A 21,232-nucleotide genomic window follows, 5' to 3' on the forward strand; every position below is an offset into this window, starting at 1 on the left:
TAGGAACTGGGAGCAAGAATGGGAGCTCACCCTGTGGTGCAGCGCTCTGGTCTCAAACCTGTGCTGTTAGCTGTCAAGCTCATCATCTTTAACTTCTGATCCATTGTGCCCCTCAAAATATTAGTAAAAACTCTACTAAACTAAGAGAGTGAAGAGATGGATGAGATGGGGATGAGGTCTTCATGAGAAAATGATACTCCTGTTTTCCAAACTGCAACCACATTTGTTTTAGAATAGAATGAATAGAATTCTTTATTGGCCAAGTGTGAATGGACATACAAGGAATTTGTTTGTGGTGCATATGCTCTCAGTGTACATAAAAAATACATTCATTAAGAATCATAAGGTGCAACACTCAGTGATAGTCATAGGATAATAAATAAACAATCAAATCATACTAGAAAGCTAAACAAAACAATTTAAATTGTAAAGATACAAGGAACAAAGTTACAGTCATAAGTTGGGGAGATAGGTACTAGGAAGGATGAGAAGAATAATAGTAATGCAGACTTAGTAAATTGTTTGACAGTGTTGTGGGAATTAGTTGTTTAGCAGAGTGATGGCATGGTGGAAAAAACTGCCCTTGTTTTTAGTTGTTCTGGTGTGCAGTGCCCTGTAGTGTCGTTTTGAGGGTAGAAGTTGAAACAATTTATGTTCATGATATAAGGGGCCCTGTAGCTATTTTCACAGTCCTCTTTTTGACTCGTGCAGTCTACAGGTCCTTAATGGGAGGCAGGTTGGTAGCAGTTATTTTTTCTGCAGTTCTAATTATCCCTTGCTGTGTCTGTCTTGTTGGGTTGCAGAGCCAAACCAGACAGTTATAGAGGTGCAGATGACAGACTCAATAATTCCTCTGTAGCACTGAATCAGCAGCTCTTTGGGCAGTCTGAGCTTCCTGAGTTGGCGCAGGAAGAACATTCTTTGTTCTGCATTTTTGATGACATTTTTGATGTTAGGTGTCCATTTTAAGTCTTGAGATATGATAGATCCTAGAAACTTGATGGTCTCCACTGTTGATACTGTGTTGTCTCGTATTGTAAGAGGCGGTAGTATAGGAGGGTTTCTCCTACCACCATTTCTATGGTTTTGAGTGTGTTTAGTTCAAGATTGTTCTGGGTGCACCACAAGTCTAATTGTTCAAACTCCCATCTGTATGCAGATTCGCCGTTGTCTCAAATGAGACCAATCACTGTTGTATCATCTGCAAACTTCAGTAGTTTAACAAATGGATCATTTGAGATGCAGTCATTGGTATATAGAGAGAAGAGGAGAGAGCACACAGCCCTTGGGTGGGGTGGGGGGCTCTTGCGCTAATTGTACAGTATTTGATGTGACTTTGCCTAGCTTCACCTGCTGCTTCCTGTCTGCTAGGAAGCTTATAGTCCATTTACAAGTGTGGTCAGGTACCGCTAGCTGATTTAGTTTAGTTAGGAGAATATCTGGAATGATGGTAATGAATGCTGAGCTGAAGTCTACAAAGGGGACCTTTGCATAGGTCTTTGGAGATTCAAGATGTTATAGGATGTAATGCAGAGTCATATCAGCATCATCTTTTGGCCTGCTGCCAATTACCTCCCAAAGACCCATTAGATCACACAGATTAGGCCTCCTTTGGGTTCCGTCTACTAGCCAATGACATCTGGCCGCTACCCGGGGGAGGGCCTTCTCTGTGGCAGCTCCGGCCCTTTGGAACGAGCTCCCCGCAGAGATTTGGACCCTCACCTCTCTCCAGGCCTTCCGAAAAGCTGTTAAAACCTGGCTGTGTCGGCAGGCCTGGGGTCGATGAGTTCCCTTCCCCTCTCGAATTGTGTGGCTGTTGGTTGTTTTAAATGCCCTGTACTTTTTGTTGTAGTTTTTGTGTTTTCCTTCCCCTCCTTGGGTTTGTGCGCCGCCCTGAGTCCCGCTGGGAATAGGGCGGCATATAAATAAAATGAACCTCGAACCTCGAACCTCGAACCTATTAGCTTGGTAGCCAAATTGCAAGGGGGATAATAGAGGATCTGTGATGGTTTTCAGGTGGGCCAGCAATAGCCTTGGTGGTTAATTATATTTGTTCTATTTTCTTATAGTTTTCTAGCGTTTATTTGTGTTAAATCTCAGTACAGTTACCTTACTTCTTTTCACTCTGCCCAGGGCCTCCTTCATCTGATCATTCCTCAGGCAGTAGATCATGGGATTGAGAAAAGGTGTAATGGCAGTATAGAAGACAGTGACAATTTTTGTGATATCTGACTGGCTTTCTGCAGGTGGGACTACATACATTCCTGCTACGGAACCGTAGAAAAGAGTGACCACCATGAGATGGAAGGATATGGTGGAGAAGGCCTTCTTACTGCCACTTTGGTGAGTGGCTTTTATTAAGGTGAGACCCACAGCGCTGTAGGATAACACAACAAATAACATGTTGAGTAAGATGAGCAGGGCGCTCATTGCAAATTGATAGCGAAGGAGCATATTTCCAAATGGAGAGCAGGCCAAGGAAATGATGGGTCCAGGATCACATAACAAATGGTCAATGATGTTGGGACCACAGAAATCCAACGTGGAGATCAGAACAACTGGGATTAGAGTCCACAGAAAGCCAAGAATCCAACAGACAGCCACCAGGCCATAGCAGGAACGGGGAGACATGATGTAGGGGTAGCGTAGTGGGTGGCAGATAGCCAAATAGCGATCCAAGGCCATGGTTGAGAGGAAAAAGCACTCAGTGGCCCCAAGACTAAAGAAGATGTAGAACTGAAGGAAGCAGGCGTGGAAGGAGATGGTCCCGTTTGGTGAGGTCAGATCCAAGATCATACGAGGCACTGTTGTGCTCACGTAACACATCTCTAGCCAGGAAAAGTTGCTCAGGAGGATATACATGGGAAGACGGGCCAAGATGGTGTCCAGTACTACCACGGTGATAATGATGATGTTCTCAGCCAAAGTAAGGATGTAGAGAGTAGTGAAAAAAACGAGGAGCAGGAAGCGTTTCTTCTGCCCATCTCCAAAGCTCACCAAAATGAATTCCTGGACTTTGGTGCTATTTGCTGTCACCATCTTTCAACATATAGTACATATAGCAGAATTTACACCTGAATACCCAAGTTCTGTAATGTTTGGAATATCATCCCTCAATATTATTGTAGATAAAAATTTTTTTTTTGCTGAGAAATGTCACATGGACTAAAGTTTGTAGGATCCTTGGTGCTCTCTGAGCTTGATGGTTGTTCTGACAGACGTTTCATTACCAAACTAGCTAACATCTGCAAAGAGCATTCATGATGTTACCTAGTTTGGTAATGAAATGTTTGCCAGAAAACTACAAATTGCAGAGAGCACCAAGGACCCCACAATTCTACTCCGATCTACAAATATATTTTTTTCCCTATCAGGATTAAAATTTGCTGATCTGCTAGTTCAAAGCTGAGTTAGGATCGGAGTTGGAATTACACTGCAAAGTACTCCTTTTAACTTTAAAGATTTAACAGAGTTTTAAGATGAAAAATGGTAGATCTTTAAGAACTCATCAACTGGGTCCTCATTTTGACCTTTGTATGGATGCTACTGAATCTGTAACTCTCAATGGTCCAATTTTTCCCCTCCAAACGCCTATGAAGCAGTCTTATCCAGAAAGAGATTCCAAATTCTTCTGGGGTAGAATTAACTTTGACAGCAGCCACGATTCAACCTATGGAAGCCTTGATTTCCTTTCTTCCAGCTTCTCCTGATGAAAACATGAGCCACCCATGGTTTCTGGAGAATGAGAATGCATGCTATTACAATCAATACACATTAAACCAGCAACTAATGCCAGTACCACTTGTCTTTCAAAGGCGGTTTCCTGTCTTTCACCTGCCCAACTGATACTATCTGGCTTGTATAATGTGTTCCAGTTCCTTGTCAGTAACTGGCAAACAGTTACTGTATGTTACGGGAATATCCTAGCTCCTCTGATCCAGGGGTGAAATCCAGCAGGTTCTGACAGGTTCTGGAGAACCGGTAGCGGAAATTTTGAGTAGTTCAGATAACTGGCAAATGCCACATCTGGCTGGGTCCAGAGTGAGGTGGGAATGCAGATTTTGCAGTATATTTCCCCTAGATTGGGATGGGGATGGAGATTTTGCAGTATCCTTCCCCTGCCCTGCCCACCAAGCCACACCATGCCCATCAAGCCATGCCCACAGAACCAGTAGTAAAAAAAAAATTGAATTTCACCACTGCTCTGATCCCTGGTTCTTGTCCCCCACTGTCATTTTTTTCTCAAGAAGTTCATTTTTTATACTGGCAATTAGAACACTGAATGAACAGCCTTTAAAAAAAATCCTTTGTGAAGTTGACAAGAATTTTCCCCCTTTCTAGCCCCAAATATGAGGAAAATAGTAATCTTTTCTTTTTTTTCACTTTTTTTAAAATTAATCCAGGAGAGACAGAAAAGGAGGGAATCCGTCACTTAAGATCTGTGAGAAACGTCATTTGAATAGAGCATCAAGCCAAGTGTCTGGTCAAATCCAACAAATGTGTCAAGATTTGGAGAAACATTTCCTCATCATTTAACATTTTTATTAGGCTATAAGATAATATACAAAAGTAAATAGGAGGACACAGTGGTTGGGGGGGGGGAGGGAGAGAAAAAAATGAGGAAAAACTGGGGGAAAAGTAAAGAAGAAACATTGACTTCCACTATTGCGGTAAAATAAAGCATTAACATCACAACGTTTTGTTTTTCCTTAATAATATAAACTGACTATTTCTATAAAAACATATCAGTCTAATCAGTAAAACACAAAAATCAACGTTTTATTTTTTTCCACTTCAAGGACAAAACTCATAAGCGGTGTCTCTATGTGGAAACAAACCTACTTATATTCTTTCCTTTAACCAAAGGATTTCCTGAGCCAGCTTTATTTCCAGAAAGTTGACCCTATGAAAAAATCCAAAGAGTACTCACCATAATTATAAATTGGTGGATAACTAAAGAATCCCATATCTACTGTAGATACATACTTGTGATTTACGTCCCTTCTATAAATTTCACCACAAGTAATTCCTGCCTAGACCATTCCTAAAGTATTTTGTCTGTTTCAAGCATAACCGTATTTGTGTGTGCAAAACACTTGATGATTGTTTAGATTTAGATTTGTGATGGAGTTTTTCACTGTTGTGTTGCATGCTGCCCAGAGTCACATGTTTGTGACATGGAGCACTTGTGTAAATATGCTAAAATAAATAAATATTTATTAGTGTTATTTAGTTTCCTGATCCTCCTTATTAGAAAAAAGAAAAAAGGAATAGATATCACACAACCTTTTTTTTTTGTATCTGTGGCAAGCAGAAGGCTACACAATGGTCCCCTATGTTCACATTTCTGTTTTAAGCCATGGAAGAATTTAAATAATACCTATTTGGCCAAGTTCTTCTCTTTAGATAATTGCTTGTCCATTATCACCCCCGTCTTCTGTTGTCTCTTTCTGTATTTCATTGGCTGCAGTGCACCCTTCCATGCACATGAAAGCAGCTGGTGTATGGGATGTACTCAGTGGGGAGAAGAAAGGACAAGAGTCTAGATCATGAGGATCTCTCTTATATATCTGGTTTCTCTTGGGAAAGTATCCCAAAGGATTCACTTCATTAGTCTCCAAAACATCTTTTCTTCAGAGACAGGCTCCTCTGCCATCAAGGATGAAACATAGGGCAATTCCTAGAAATGGTTGTTTCTTGAAGTGTATGAGGTTCTGAGACCCCAATCTTCAAAGCATTGCATATAAAAAACAAACAACCTATCTTTTTCAATTCTTCCCAATCTGTCTATGGAGATTCTCAGTCATCGAGGCGGGGAGTGGGGGGGGGTTGCTACAGGTTTGCCCGGGTTTTTTAGAACTTGCAGCTAACGTTATGGCCACTTCAAATCCCAACCCTAGCTGGCCCTGCCCACCCTGGCCCGTTTTGGATGGGAGGTACCGTATTTTTTGGAGTATAAGATGCACTGGAGTAGAAGACGCACCAAGATTTTGAAGAGGCAATTTTTTTTTAAAAAAAAAGTTTTTGCACTCTGCAGACCTCCCCAAAATGGCCCATTTTTCACAAAAATGGGCCTGTTTTTCATAAAAAAGGGCATGTATAGCATTTAGGAGGTTTATAGAGTGTTTCTGAGGGTTGCGGGGGGGAAAATGAGCAAAGAATGGCTGGTTTTTCACTCATTTCTGCCCTCCCCAGCCCCCAGGAGCACTCTGAAAGCCTCCTAAAGGCTATGCATGCCCATTTTGATGAAAGGGGTGGGGTTTCAGGAGGCCAAAAATGCTGTACTCAGTGTATAAGACACACCTAGATTTTCACCCTCTTTTTTGAGGGAAAAAGGTGCATCTTATAATCTGAAAACTACGGTAAGGCAGGGACCGCATGGAGGCTCAGGGAGGCGGGAAACAGGCCTCCTGTAAGTTCTGGAAGACCAGAAAGAGGCCCATTTCTGGCCTCCAGAGGGCCTCAGGAGCCCGGGGGAAGCAGTTTTTGTCCTCCCAGAGGCTCAAGGAAAGCTTCTGGAGCCTGGGGAAGGCGAAAACGCCCCCTCTGCCATGATGCAGGAGGCTGACTAGACCACGCCCACTATGACCACGCCCACCCAGCAACCAAGCAGAGAACCTGTTGCTGAAATTTTTGAAGCCCACCCTTGCTTGCATCCAGGTCACGGTTGACCCAAAGGTGCTTTTTTCAAGTCACAACTGGACTTTCTTTGTTTTTTTTTCTCTGAAGGCGTTTCGCTTCTCATCCAAGAAGCTTTTTCAGCTCTGACTTGGATGGTAGGGAATGGAAGGAACTTCTTCAAGAAAAATAAAAAACACCTCTTGGAAAAAAAAGCATCTTTGGGTCTTCTCATCCTTCTTTCATCTTGTCTGCATAGAAACTCAGAAAAGGAAGCTTCCAGCAGCTTAGCTAGAACAGAACAAGATCTGCATGCTTGATACAGAATGCTGAAAGCAGATCCTTCAAAGAAACTATAGCTAGGTGAACAGGATGTGGTTAGAACAGTATCTAGAAGCTTGTTGCAGCTTGGGCTGAGGGACAAGCAAGAATCTAGGTCATGTAGGTCATACTAAAAATACCTGAACAGCACATGTACACATATTATTCTAAGCCAAACAGCACAACTTGAATATGTGCTATTCATACTGAGCAATTCTTACTTATACCTGTGCTAGGATGAAAAAGGAACTTGTAACCAAGCCTTTTGCTATGCTTAGAATTACCTGTAACCTGAAAATAGAATGCCAATCTTGCTCAGTGCTTTTCTTTAGCTCTTCAGTTTTGCTATTATTAAATTCAGTAGAGGTTTTTGCTTTTGATCAGAAATAAAGTGATAAATCTTCACTTTCCCCTCCGCTCCATTATTGGTTGGCTCTTGATTATCATGTGTACCTGCAGAATATGGATGCTCCGGCAACCGAATGTTTGGTGACTGGGAACCAAAATATCTTATTATTTATTTTTATTTACTTATTTGAATTTTTACTGTTACTGTTTATAAACAATTCAAGGTGGTGAATGTATCTAATCCTTCCTGCTTTTTTCCCCCTGCACAACCTCAACCAGAGGTGGTAACCAGCAGGTTCTGACCAGTTCTGAAGAACCGGTAGCAGCCAGAGAACTGGTAAATACCACCTCTGACTGGCCCTGCCCCCATCTATTCTCTGCCTCCAGAGTCCCAGCTGATGGGGAGGAAATGGGGATTTTGCAGTAATCTTCCCCTGCAACGGCCACTAAGCCACACCCACCAAGCCACACCACATCCACCAAGCCATGCCCACAGAATTAGTAGTAAAAAATTTGAGTTCCACCACTGACCTCAACCCTTAGTCCAAATGGCTCAGACTAAGAGAGAGTGACTAACCCAAAGTCACCCAGCCAGATGGGACTAGAATTCAAGCTTTCCTGATTTCTAGGCCAACACCTTAACTACTAGGCAAAATACTCTTGTCTAAAGGCATTTGCACACTGCAGCCTTTAGTTGCTCTCTTCTTGTCCACAGGTCTTCAGCCAGTCTAGGAATTTCCAGGAGAAGCATAAAAATCAGTAAAATAAGCTAAAGTTTGAAGGGGGCAGGAAAAGGGAGGCTCTTTGACTAACGTTTTCAGTAGCTAGGCATCTTTGATTAACGCTCATCTTTCTTTTGCTAACTGAGTTGTTAAGTGAGATTTCATAATCTTTCTTGCCACAATTGTTAAGTGAATCACTACAGTTGTTAAGTTATTAACACAGTTTTAAGTGAATCTGGTTTCTCCATTGACTTTGCTTTTCAGAAGGTTGCAAAAAATCACCTCAGGACACTTTAACTGTCATAAATATGTGTCAGTTGCCAAGCGTCTGAATTTTGTCCATGAGGATGCTGCAAAATTCACTTAACAAATGGGATACTAATTTAACAACTGTAATGATTCACTTAAGAACAACAAAGGTCATAAAATGGGGCGAAACTCTCTTAACAAATGTCTCACTTAGCAACAGAAATGTTGGGATCAGTTGTAGTCATAAGTCAAGGACTTTACATAAATAAAAATAGATTAATCTATCTTTTAGGCTCAGATCCTAATTTGGCCAAAGGACTAAGAACCTTGTTGGGGTTTAAGGCTAGCAAATGTTAGAACAGAGCTTGCTGCTAATTTATGGAAATTATCTTCTTTGAACTATCTAGACATGCTGATAAACATGGCCAATCCCACTCTTAGAGCACAGGTTGATTTTTCTCTCATCGTTTTGCCTCTCCTTTATCACTTATACTAGTTTCCTCTTGTAATCCAAAATATTGCTCATAAAATTGTTCTTCTTTGTCGATAGAGTCCAATTTGTATCTTTGCTCCATCCAAGTCACCAATCATACATGGTGGACAGGTGGAGAAGCAAAGAAATACTGGACAAAAATAAAGATATGTTTGGAAAAGGTGATAAAACAACGTATTGAGTTAAAACTTTTGTTGGGGATATTACCTGAAATGTATAATAAATAGAATGCTTATTTAATTATTCATATAATAACCACAGCTAGAATCGTATTTGCACAATATTGGAAAAGTGAAGAGATTCCTAATGGCAAGAAGGCGATTAGGAAAATATTAGAATGTGCAGAAATGAAGAGACTAACATTAGCAATTAAGGAGAAAGAACAAACTGATTGTTATATGATATGGGAAGTGTTTTATCAATGGTAAGAGAATAAAAAAGGAAACTGGAAATAAAAGAAGGCAAGAAGAAGAATAGACAATATATCAAGAGAAAATGACAATTGTTAGTATTAGTATGATGAGAATAACTATATTTAATGTTATTATTTTATCTTTATTAGAAGATATATTAAAAAGGAAATGAAGATGTTTGCAATGTTTAGCTGTTCAATGTATTATAATATGTGGAAGGATGTTGCATATAAATGTTTGTACCCAGTCAGCACACTGCTTAAGGAAAGATGGAATGTTTATATTTTTAAAATGAAAAAATAAATAAAGTGTTTTTTAAAAAAAGAATTGATTTTTTTTTAACTGTAATTGAAGAGTAAAAACATGATTGGGATTCCCCCCAGGCATAAAAATTTCCTGTAAATCCATAAGGCACTAAATCTCCTTTGGGAACCTTTCTAGGTTTGATTTTCCTAATTAGTTTCTTTCCTTCTAAACCCAAGATTGGTGGCCAGAGATGTCTTCTTGTTATTTATCCAAGTTATTCCTCCTTACAACTGCTCTTGATTGCCTCCAGGAATCTTCCTCTGTATTCTATTTTTTTAAAATTTATCAATAACAATTTATAATACTTTACTAGGTAAAGAGTGTCCATCTGGGAATGCCAATAGATGCTATAAATGACACACAACAGATTAATTCCAACCAATTAATCCTGTACAAACCAATATTTTGATCCATGTTGTATGACATGGTCTTGCTTACTGCAAAAGTAACTTATTAATCCTCTAGGATGCCCCAATCAGGATCTCATAGCACCAAGATATTTCTTCATAAGGTTGGTTTGTAATACTGTGTCTGATCTCAGTTTGGTTGACTGTCTTATGGAAGCCTGATTTCTCAGTTGAGGCGAACATCAAGGATTCCACCCGCATTCCTGTCATCTGGGAGAAGAAACAGAGCTAATAGTAAGTGATTGTTATTTGCCTGGACAGAAGCACTCTGCAGGCTTCAGCAGGGCTGGGGGAAGGCAGAAATGCCCCAGTTTTTGCGAAAAATGTGATGTGGGGGTGGGGCTCCGGGAGGCCAAAAATGGCTGTATTTAGTGTATAAGATGCACCAACATTTCCATGCTCTTTTAGGGGGGAAAAGGTGTGTTTTATACTCCAAAAAATATGGTTGACTGTTTGTCAATCTGATCTGGGGGAACTTTCATAGTGCATTGAGTGGAACGATTCTGACTCATTATCATGGAAGGCTGAATTTCTCTCTTATGTTTAATTGCTGGTGCTGCCATCCATTGCAAGATGACAGCTCCATCCAGGAAATTAGGTCTCCTATGAGGCCACAAAGCTTTGTTTCTTCCCCTCTACATCTTCATCTCTGAGTCCAACTTCAGTTGTAATCAAAGTATCTTTCTTTGGAAACATTTCCAACACTGCAAGTAGGCTTCTGTTACTTGCTGTAATGTTAAGGGGGGCAGTTCTAAAGCTGTATCTATTAACATATGTCTCCTCCTATATGTTTCATTTACATTCCGTGCTAAATGGCATAGTTTACTTTGGCTATTGTTGTGATGAAACATCTGAAGTTTAGTACAGAAGTCAAATATTTTGGTCTAGACAGTTGTTGTGTTGATGAAATAGCAATTATTTAATAATAACATGATATGATACTTAATAATGATACTATGATACTTAGTAATAACATTCAAAAGGCTTTGGTGATAGAAAAAACTACAAGAAGTTTATATTTTATATTTTAAGTTGATGAATGATTTCCCTCTGTTTAGAATTATAGATGAGTTCCTAAGTTTCCCAGACGCCTCTCTTACCAGTTGTTTGTTCAACACTCTTTTGAGCATTTACTTAAGGAACTTCTTAGATCATATAAACAATGCCAGAACATTTCCTTCTTGTTGATTTGGTAATTCTATTCCATTTTAAAATCCTTTGCTGAAATAGATATATTTTTAAATTGTTAAGAATGTTTTATCCTGAACAGGTTGACTTTGAAAACAAAAGGATAAAGAGGAATCGATGTACTTCAATACATGGGGAAGATTTTATGACTGGCTAGAAAAAGAAATCTAGAAAAGAAGGTAAGAGGAAGATACAGGTAACACACTATTACATGGGAAAAAGGGGGGGTTGCCATCCCAACAAAACAAAAATTGAGCTGAAAGAGACACCTACAACTACAGAAAAAGAAAGGAAGAGAGGAGGAGAGGAAGAGGAGGGAAGGAAGAAAGAGGTAAGGTAAGGAGGGTGGAAGGTAGAGAAAGAGAAGGAGAGATGGTAGGAAGTGGAAGAGGAAGAGCAGGAGTAGGGGAGAGGTAAGAGAAGAAGGAAGGGAAAGGAGAGGAGAAGGAAGAAAGTAGAGAAGGGAGGAAGAGAGAAAAGAAAGGGAAAATAAGGTGGTATTAAAACAGGGCAATGGGGTGCTAAATAAAGCAACCCAAACTGCATATTATAACCTTTCAAATGGAATGACAAATGTAAAGAAGAAGAAAAACTATGTGAATGTATACCTATAATTGTATGTAAGAGAACAAAAAATAAAAAATAAAACTTTTTTTTTAAAAAAAGGAAAAAAAAAAGAATTCTTTTATCCGGTTTCTTTTTCCTGATTCCAGATGGAGCTGACCAATGGAACTACAGTCCATGAATTCATCTTGCTAGGCTTGGAGGAAGGGAATCAGAAACGGTTCTTCCTCCGTATCCTTTTTACTATTGTCTACATCAGCACGTTGGCTGAGAACGGCACCATTATCATGCTGGTGCGTGTAGATGCGCAATTGGCACAGCTCCCCATGTACAACTTTTTGGCAAACTTCTCCCTGCTGGAGATCTGCTACGTGACTACCACCCTGCCTCGTATGCTCTTCGATCTGGCTTTTCCTCGAGGGATCATCTCCTTCCAAGCCTGTTTCCTTCAGTTCTACATTTTCTACTCCCTTGGCAGCACTGAAGACTTCTTCCTCTCAGCCATGGCTTTGGATCGCTATCTAGCCATCTGCCACCCACTTTATTATCCAACAATTATGTCTCCAAAAAACTGCTCCAAGCTTGTGGCTAGCTGCTGGATGGCTGGCTTTTTGGTATATGCTGTCCCCATAATATTGATCTCCAGGCTGTCTTTCTGTGGCCCCAATATCTCTGACCACTTTTTGTGTGATCAATGGCTCCTGTCCTTAGCTTGCCCTCCACTTGGAAATGTCCCTCTTATCCTCTTTTCCATGAATATTTTCATCATATTAGGGAACTTAATCTTTGTAACTATTTCCTATGGCGTTATCATTGTCACATTGATCAAATCCTCTAACCAAAGTGGCAGGAAGAAAGCCTTCTCCACCATATCTTTCCATCTCATGGTGGTGGCCCTTTTCTATGGTTCTGTGGCAGGACTGTATGTAGCTCCAGGTGGGAAAGATCAGTCGCGTGCCTCTAAAATAGTCACCGTCTTCTACACTGCAGTTACGCCCCTTCTCAACCCCATGATCTACTGTCTGAGGAACAATCAGATGAAGGAGGCCCTGGACAGGTTGGTGAGACAAGTGGAGCAATGGCTAAGAAAAAAAGATCACATCGTGACAACAGGAATGGAAAGGAGAAATCGAATCACCAGCCTTTATTATCACTGTTGTTAATCCTTGTTAGCAAAATCTCATACACTCAAAGTCTATTTTACAGAAGTAGATTTCAGGGATATATGCATCCTAACTTTCAGGTGACAGATCCAGATTCATAATTATAATCCTATTATTTTCAATTCAAATGCAACATTAATAAGGCACTAAAGGTAAAGGTAATGGTGTCAGGCCTACAGCCAAGTTCTTTTTGGATCTTTCGCCTGCCACACTTCCAATATTCTACTATGCTGTTTCTATAGTGGGGAATTGGGAGGGGAGTAAAATGCTATGTAGCCAAAATAAAATTCCTTTCTAGAATGCCAAGGTCATCCTTTATCTTGGCACCTCTGCACCTGACTGGAACTGGATGAGTGGAACTGCTAGCATGGCAGTGGAAGGTTGGACCATGTGAGGGACTTGTGGGTGTGGGGGCAAGATCATGAACTTTAACCTGGTTGGGAAAACTGAGACGCTTCAGATTCAGGTTTTCCCAGATGTGCCAACATAGCTCTCTTAATAAATTGGAACTTTGAGCAATACTTTACCTTGGATTCTGATTTAATTTTGAATGCTATTTGGAACCCTGACAAATGGTTTCTCTTCTTCAGTTGTGTTTGACGCTAGGAGATGGTGCTCATCTCTGTTTCCTAGCTGAGGGAACCAGAGTTGTCTAAAGACACTTCTGTGGTAAAGTGGCTGACATCACTATACACTGAGGCACATGGAGTTTTGTTACCTTCGCTCCGAAGTGGTACCTATTTATCTACTTGCATGTTTTTGAATTTGCCTCTTCAAAATCTTGACGCGTCTTATACTCCGTTGCATTTTATATTCCAAAAAAATACGGTAAGTCCAGCCAACCTTGAATTCCTTTGACTCTTATCTACCATCAGTTATTTTGATGAGTAATAATTCAGATTCTTGTAGAGAGCATAAGCTTGCAAAAAACTTTTATGTTCATTTGAGCTGCCTAGATTTCCTAATTTATTGGTTCTTGACAGGATCACTGGAATACAAGCTAGTCAATATATTTACATAAAGTCCTCCCATGCTTACATTTACTGTTGTTCCAAAAGTCTACATCCAATTTTTCTATGATGACCAGTTACAGCCAATTACTTTGTTGGTGTAAGGAGACAATGACACAAGAGGTTAATTATTTCCATGAATGCACTACAACCTGAAAGAAAATAGAATGTCAATATTATAAAATATATGCAGCTTGGGGTTGTACAGTTGAGTTCGTGATATTCTCTGAGTGTGCTTGTTTCCCTGAAGACGTTTCATTACCAGGCTAAGTAACATCATCTGTGCAGAGAACATAAGGAAACGTAGAAAAATAATTCAACATGTTGCAAGAAAAATCACAATTCTTCTTCTTAAAACAAGGAGGTTTACCTTTGGAATGTGCCATTAACATTGCATCTTTCTCAATGAAAAATATATCCACATAATATTCCATACTTTTCAATTATACTGCTTAACATAAATTATGATAATGAAATGTGGATTGTCCAAGGTAAGGTTTGTCAGAGCTGTATCCCAGATGGCAAGGATTGTTTTTGCCCCCATAGGAAAAGACATTATTGATTTGTTCCCCCAACCAGATTGCCTCTTTACACCAACAAAGTAAGGGGCTAGCCAGTGGCTATTGACCATTCTGCTATGTCATTGTAGGCAAATTGTAGGCAGCAGTAGCCCCGGCCCTTTGGAACGAGCTCCCTGTGGAGATTCGTACCCTCTCCACCGTCCAAGCCTTCCGCACAGCCCTGAAGAACTGGCTCGCCCGTCAGGCCTGGGGATAAGGATAGTTGCCCCTCCCGAATGTTGTATGGATGTTGCTTACTATTTTTAGGATATGTCTCTATTTTGTTGTCTGTATTCCCCCTTTCCTAGTTTTATGTGAGCCGCCCTGAGTCCCCTCAGGGAAAAGGGCGGCCTACAAATTCTAATAAAACTACAAAACTACAAACTACAAATTGCATGAAGCCTCTTGGTGTCTTGGAGACAACCATTCGTTTACTTTATTGTCATTGAACTTCATACAATGAAATTAAATGCCATCTTCAGTGTACATCATACATAGGAAATCTATAAAAAATAAAACAAAAACCCTCATCCTTCACATTCTATACAATTGAATTGAAAACCCCTGATACTGCATTAGCATTACGCTATACAGTAGAATTCAATATACTTTATGCTTGGGTTATAAGCTGTTTTTCAGCCTATTTTTCCCTGTTTTTATTATCCTGTACCGTCTGCCAGATGGTAATAGTTCAAAGAAAGGATGCCCAGGATGAGATGGATCTTTACGAATGTTTTGAACTCTCTTAAGGCAGTGGAAACCATAGAGCTTTTCCAACCAACGATCCTTTTGGCAATGACGTTGACCCTATGGTGCGCTGTCCTATGTGTCACTGTGCAATTGCCAAACCACACACAGATGCAGTAAGTTAAAATACTCTCTATGGTGCAGTGGTAGAAGGTCACCAGCAGTTTTTCATTCAGTTTCTGTTTCCTGAGAAATCTCAGGTAGTATAATCTCTGCTGGGCCCTTTTGACTAGTGATGCAATGTGAGTGTCTCAGGTCAGGTTCTCTTTTATAATAACATCCAGAAACTTAAAACTGGCCACTTGCTCCACTCTGTCTCCTTTGATAAGCAAGAGCTGGATGTCTGATCTATTCCTTCTATCGTCCACTATAAGCTCCTTAGTCTTATTGGTGTTAAGAACCAAGTTATTGTCTCCACATCACGAAAGCAACCGGTCCACCTAATCTTGTTAGGCAGACTCATCCACCCCGGATATGAATCTGACCAGTATTGTATCATCTGCAAATTTAATAATAGTATTATTGGTGTGAGTGGGAAGGCAGTCATTTGCATAAAGAGTATAGAGTAAGGGACTCAATACGCACCCAGAAGTGGGTTCCTACTGGTTCGGACTGGTTTGGCTGCGTAGGTAGTGACTCGGCCTGCCATGCCCCCGAACTGGTTGTATCGGTGGCGCCATAGGGACCCCCATCTTGGTTTTGCTTCTGTGCATATGCAGAATTTTCTTTTACTACTGCGCATATGTGCATGGCACGCATGAAGCATGCACCCATAGCATGCTTCTCCTGAAGTGCGTCCCTGAGTGAACCGGCAATAGCAGTAGCTGCAGCCCACCTCTGCACGCAACCCTGTGGTGTACCAGTGTTAAGAATAAGGGCTGAGGAGGTATGATTACCTAATCTGACTCTCTGAGAGCGGTCAGATAGGAAATCCATAATCCAAAGACAAATTGAATAAGAAAGCCCAAGGTTCATAGCTTTAGACACTAGTCTATGTGGAAGAATTGTGTTAAATGCAGAACTAAAATCTACAAAAAGTATCCTCACATAGCCCCCGCCCTCCACTTTTGTTCCAAATTAGTCAGAGCAGCGTGAAGCGCTCTCTGTAGATCTATTTGTTCTGCACGCAAACTGGTGTTAATCAAGTGTATGCGGAAGACCAGAAATGATGTGCCGACAGACCAATTTCTCAAAGCTCTTCATGATGATAGGAGTGAGCGCCACTGGTCTAGTTGGAGAACTTTACTTACACGTTTTATTTACCTTGTGCGTTAACATTGAATCCTTCTGGCGGTCCTGCTTCAATTCCATCTGTCAGAATTATTTTATTTTGAGATCTCTTGTAGGGGTCATTCACATTCATGGATTATCTTAGACTTTATCTGTGCCTGTTCTTTCCGGGATGCTCATTATTCCATTGGAACTTTTATGCTCCTTTCTACATTTTCCTCTTAGTTAAATTGGTATTTTCTACATTAGGAGATCTTCTTTTTCCTCCCCCGCCCCAATTCAAGAAACACAATGAAAGGAGAGAGGCCTGCTCTGGGACCCATTCATCTAGTTTGATAGCACTCAGTGGGTTCAGTTATTTTAAAGCTAATTTTATGGAATTTAAAAAAAAAATCAATGGCAAATAACTTTGGAAAAATGCCAGGAAAAATCATTACATGAAACAGTCATGTGTAGATAGATATAAGCATCCATGTATGCCTAAATGCACACCTGTTGCTTGTCTGGAAAGTCATATGATTCATCCCACCATGCCAAAGAACAGAAGGTCTATTTCATTTTTATTTACGACCAGCTGATAACCTGGGTATTTATTTGCCCGGGTATTTATTTATTGTAATACTGTTTAATACAGGATTATTTCCTCTCTTACCCCCACAGTATTTTTTTCCAGAGAGTAAGTCTTCTGTGTACCAAGTTTGGTTGAGTTATGCTGGAAAATACACACGCGGAAAGACATTTTTATATATGTAGATGAAAGATATTTTAATTTCACTACATCATTTCAAAGAACAGACCAGATAAAATAATTGCTAAAATTGGAAGTGCTCAATCCTGAACTCTGAGGGAAGACACAGAGATGGAGTTGCTTAAACTGCTTTTAATCACAACTAGAGCAGTAACAACAGGAACAGCAACTGCCGTCTCTTTTATACCCCGAGCTGTTAGACGATTAACCAATGGGGTGCCTTGGATTCTCCTACTGGGGCCAATGAGAGCTCTTTCCGGATGACAGCGAGTGCGAGGTCGTAGGTGCAAGGACTTAGCAGGAAGCATGGTAAAAAAATGAACTTAAGATTTCGGGAAACAGAGTTGGTATTTTTTTTTCTTTCATTCAATATTTCCCCAAACCTTGTGCCTTTATTATTTAATTTTCAGCCATGAGATTCACTAACATAAAACAAGTCAAAGAGAAAATCTTTCTACTGGAATACGTTCCTTGACATTTTTCACATAGTCCAATCCAATCCAATTTGATCCAATTCATCCAAACCTATTGCAATTGAATAAGATCCAATCAAGGTTTTTGCTTTTGAGCTGTTCTAAAAGCCAACCAAGAATGCACTATAAATATTTTTGAACGTATTGCTTTGCTTTCTTGTTCCTCTCATCTTTTCATATTGTCATCTTTTTTTTTCTCAGCCATTGCTCTGTCCTTTGCAGAACCCTACCCAGGGCCTCCTTCACACGATTGTTCCTCAGACAGTAAATGATAGGATTGAAAAAAGGCGTAACGGCAGTGTAGAAGATGGTGACTATTTTAGAGGCACGCGACTGATCTTTCCCACCTGGAGCTACATACAGTCCTGCCACAGAACCATAGAAAAGGGTCACTACTGTGATATGAAAGGATATGGTGGAGAAGGCTTTCTTCCTGCCACTTTGGTTAGAGGATTTGATCAATGTGACAATGATAACACCATTGGAAATAGTTGCAAAGATTAAGTTCCCTAATATGATGAAAATATTCATGGAAAAGAGGATAAGTGGAATATTTCCAAGTGGAGGGCAAGCTATGAACAGGAACCATTGATCACACAAAAAGTGGTCAGAGATATTGGGGCAGCAGAAGGACAGCCTAGAGACCAACATTATGGAGACAGTATATACCAAAAAGCCATCCATCCAGCAGCTAGCCACAAGCTTGGAGCAGTTCTTTGGAGACATAATTGTTGGATAATAAAGTGGGTGGCAGATGGCTAGATAGCGATCCAAAGCCATGGCTGAGAGGAAGAAGTCTTCAGTGCTGCCAAGGGAGTAGAAAAAGTAGAACTGAAGGAAACAGGCTTGGAAGGAGATGATCCCTCAAGGAAAAGCCAGATCGAAGAGCATATGAGGCATCATACTGGTCACATAGCAGATCTCCAGCAGGGAGAAGTTTGCCAAAAAGTTGTACATGGGGAGCTGTGTCATTTGTGCATCTACACGCACCAGCATGATAACAGCAGAGTTCTCAGTTAAAGTGCTGATGTAGATAATAGTAAAAAGGATAGAGAGGAAGAACCTTTTTTCTGGTCCACTGTCCAAGCCTAGCAAAATGAATTCCTGGACTGTGGTCCCATTGGTCACCTCCATCTGGAATCAGAAGAAGGAGTCATAATTATATGTTATTAAAGATCGTCAAATATATCAATATAATTGTGACAGATTTCTAAAATGTCTGATCCTTGAATTACCAAATTCAGAAGAAATGGTCTCTTCTAAGGATATCATTAAAAAAAAATCAAGAATGGTCCCAGTGCCTTTTAACACTGGACCATTTTCAATAATGTTATGAAAGCATAAACTGAATGGAATTTCACTTTATATTTCAGTGGATAAAGTGACTAGCATTCAGTGGAAGCTGCCATGAACAAAATGCTTAAGCAGCACCAAACCTCAGATGCCTTTATTGCATCTGTAGTCAAGTACTAAATTCCATTTTTTATAATTTAAAACTGTGCTTCTTAACTTTGAGAACTTTTAAGATGTGTGGACTTCAGCTTCCTAAATTCTGCCTGGAGGAAGTCCACATATTTCAAAATGACCAGGTTTGAGAAACACTGTTTAGAATGAACAACACATGATAGGAGACACCTGTTGACATCTGCTGATAGATAGATCCTCTCTAACATGGTAGCAGGGAGTAGAAGTAACCTTGGAGGATAACAGGGTATAGGTTATAGATGTTGGGAAAGGTAGTGGCTTTGATTACAACTGAGATTGAACCCAAAGACTGAGATAGATAGGGGAAGGCATAAAGTTTTGCAGGCTTAGAAATGAGCTAATCCCCAGGAATGGTTGTCTTGATAGTGCCTACATTTAAACTCCAAATATCCAGGATTCTGAGAAAGAAAGTCTCCCATTCTATGTACTATGAATACCAACAGGAACAGAGCGGTTTTGTTTAAAGCATAACATTACACTCTTGTGCAGTATAAACTCAGGCTTGATCCAAGTGGCTGTCCTGGAAAGAGGAGTGAGACCAGAACAAGACAGGGCCAATGAAAGATGAACAACTGCCCAGTCAAAATGTTTCCAGTTATTTCCTTGGGACACTTAGTAAATCTGCCAGTAGTCAGTAAGCGAGGCTCTTTAGCAATATTAATGCATCAGAACAGAGTCAGCTATTAAACTGTTAGACCTTATGACACAATGCGGCAGTGGTGGGTTGCAACCAGTTTAACAACTGGTTCTGTGAGCGCATGCACTTTGCTTCATGCAGGCAAGCAGCGTTCAAGAACAGCCCATTTTAAGCTCTAAAACTTACCTTCTCTTATAGCGCCAGTGAGTAAAATAACAGAGGTGCAGCAATCTGCTGTGCTGCGCGAATCAGTCCAGTCCAGTCCCCAATCCAATGCAATCCAAACCTATCCTTTCCTATCCAATCTAATGGAATTGAATCAAATCTATTTAATTCACGTTTTAAGCTATTAAAAAAAATGGGAAAAAAATCCACCACAAAACATTCAGGTTCATTTTCTCATTCTCAACCCTTTTTACATAGATCAATTTTTATCTCTCAGTCTTTGCTCCATCCTTCTCAGCAACCTGCCCAGAGCCTCCTTCACCTGATCATTCCTCAGGCAGTAGATCATGGGGTTGAGAAAAGGTGTAACAGCAGTGTAGAAGACGGTGACTATTTTAGCAGTACGTGACTGAGTTTTTCCACCTGGAGCTACATACATTCCTGCCACAGAGCCATAGAAAAGGATCACCACCAGGAGATGGAAGGATATGGTGGAGAAGGCTTTCTTTCTGCTGTGGTGGTTAGAGGATTTGATAAGTGTGGCAATGACAAAACCATAGGAGATAGTGACAAAGGCAAAGTTGCCTAACGAAATCAAAAAATTCATGGAAATCTGACTTATAAAAAAAACATTTTTTGATGGTGAACAAGCCAGGGACAGGAGGCCTTGATCACATAAAAAATTGTCAATGACATTGGAGCCACAAAAGGACAGTCTCGAGATCAAAGTCACTGGGACGGCATATCCCAAGAACCCAGCAATCCAGCAACCAACTACAAGCTTGGAGCAGTTTCTTGAAGACATAATTGTTGGGTAGCGGAGTGGGTGGCATATGGCCAAGTAGCGATCAACAGCCATGGCTGAGAGGAAGAAGCATTCAGTGCTGCCACATGAGAAGAAAACGTAGAACTGAAGGAAACAGGCTTGGAAGGAGATGATTCCCTGAGGGGAAGCCAGATCAAAGATCATACGAGGCATGGTGGTAGTCACATAGCACATTTCCAACCAGGAGAAATTTCCCAAGAGGATGTACATGGGCAGCTTAGCTAAGTGGTCATCTAGTTGTACCAGGATGATAATAATGGTGTTTTCAATCAAAGTTATTACGTATGTAAAACTGAAAAGGATAAGGAGATAGAATCGCTTTTCCTGTCCTCTCTCCAAACCCAATAAAATGAATTCCTGGACTGTGGTTCCATTAGATAGCTCCATCTGGAATCAGAAAAAAGAATTGGAATCATACATTTTCAAAGCAGTACCATTCAGATGCATTTCCAATAATTGCCTCAAGAATCCAAACATGCTTTTTTCGTTTTGTTTCATTAGATTTTTTTTATCCTGTCTATATTAGTTTATAAGTAACACAACTCAGTGAACATATTTA

At 40.3% G+C, this 21,232-nt stretch overlaps 4 protein-coding genes across 4 annotated transcripts; 1 reads left to right on the plus strand and 3 right to left on the minus strand.

Annotated features, from left to right (window-relative positions):
• Positions 1 to 2,073: 2,073 nt before the first annotated feature.
• LOC116521675 (olfactory receptor 11G2-like) lies at positions 2,074 to 3,039 on the minus strand. Its single transcript, XM_032236332.1, has one exon. The coding sequence runs from the start codon at positions 3,037 to 3,039 to the stop codon at positions 2,074 to 2,076; it is 966 nt and encodes a 321-aa protein (XP_032092223.1).
• Positions 3,040 to 11,778: 8,739 nt separating this feature from the next.
• Positions 11,779 to 12,792, plus strand: LOC116521680 (olfactory receptor 11G2-like). Its single transcript, XM_032236339.1, has one exon. It carries the CDS (start codon positions 11,779 to 11,781, stop codon positions 12,790 to 12,792), a length of 1,014 nt encoding a protein of 337 aa, XP_032092230.1.
• Positions 12,793 to 17,734: 4,942 nt separating this feature from the next.
• On the minus strand, positions 17,735 to 18,694 carry LOC116521681 (olfactory receptor 11H6-like). The gene is given in 1 exon segment (XM_032236340.1): positions 17,735 to 18,694. A coding segment is annotated over 1 exon segment (960 nt).
• A 1,412-nt stretch (positions 18,695 to 20,106) lies between these two features.
• LOC116521682 (olfactory receptor 11G2-like) lies at positions 20,107 to 21,060 on the minus strand. Its single transcript, XM_032236342.1, has one exon. It carries the CDS (start codon positions 21,058 to 21,060, stop codon positions 20,107 to 20,109), a length of 954 nt encoding a protein of 317 aa, XP_032092233.1.
• Between the last annotated feature and the right edge of the window lie 172 nt (positions 21,061 to 21,232).

The sequence above is a fragment of the Thamnophis elegans genome, chromosome Z, assembly GCF_009769535.1.
Source record: "Thamnophis elegans isolate rThaEle1 chromosome Z, rThaEle1.pri, whole genome shotgun sequence".
In the NCBI taxonomy this organism is placed as follows: domain Eukaryota; kingdom Metazoa; phylum Chordata; class Lepidosauria; order Squamata; family Colubridae; genus Thamnophis; species Thamnophis elegans.

Excerpts from the sequence above, each read along its gene's own strand:
- LOC116521680 (XM_032236339.1), top strand. The coding sequence starts at position 11,779 with ATGGAGCTGACCAATGGAACTACAGTCCATGAATTCATCTTGCTAGGC.
- LOC116521675 (XM_032236332.1), bottom strand. The coding sequence starts at position 3,039 with ATGGTGACAGCAAATAGCACCAAAGTCCAGGAATTCATTTTGGTGAGC.
- LOC116521682 (XM_032236342.1), bottom strand. The coding sequence starts at position 21,060 with ATGGAGCTATCTAATGGAACCACAGTCCAGGAATTCATTTTATTGGGT.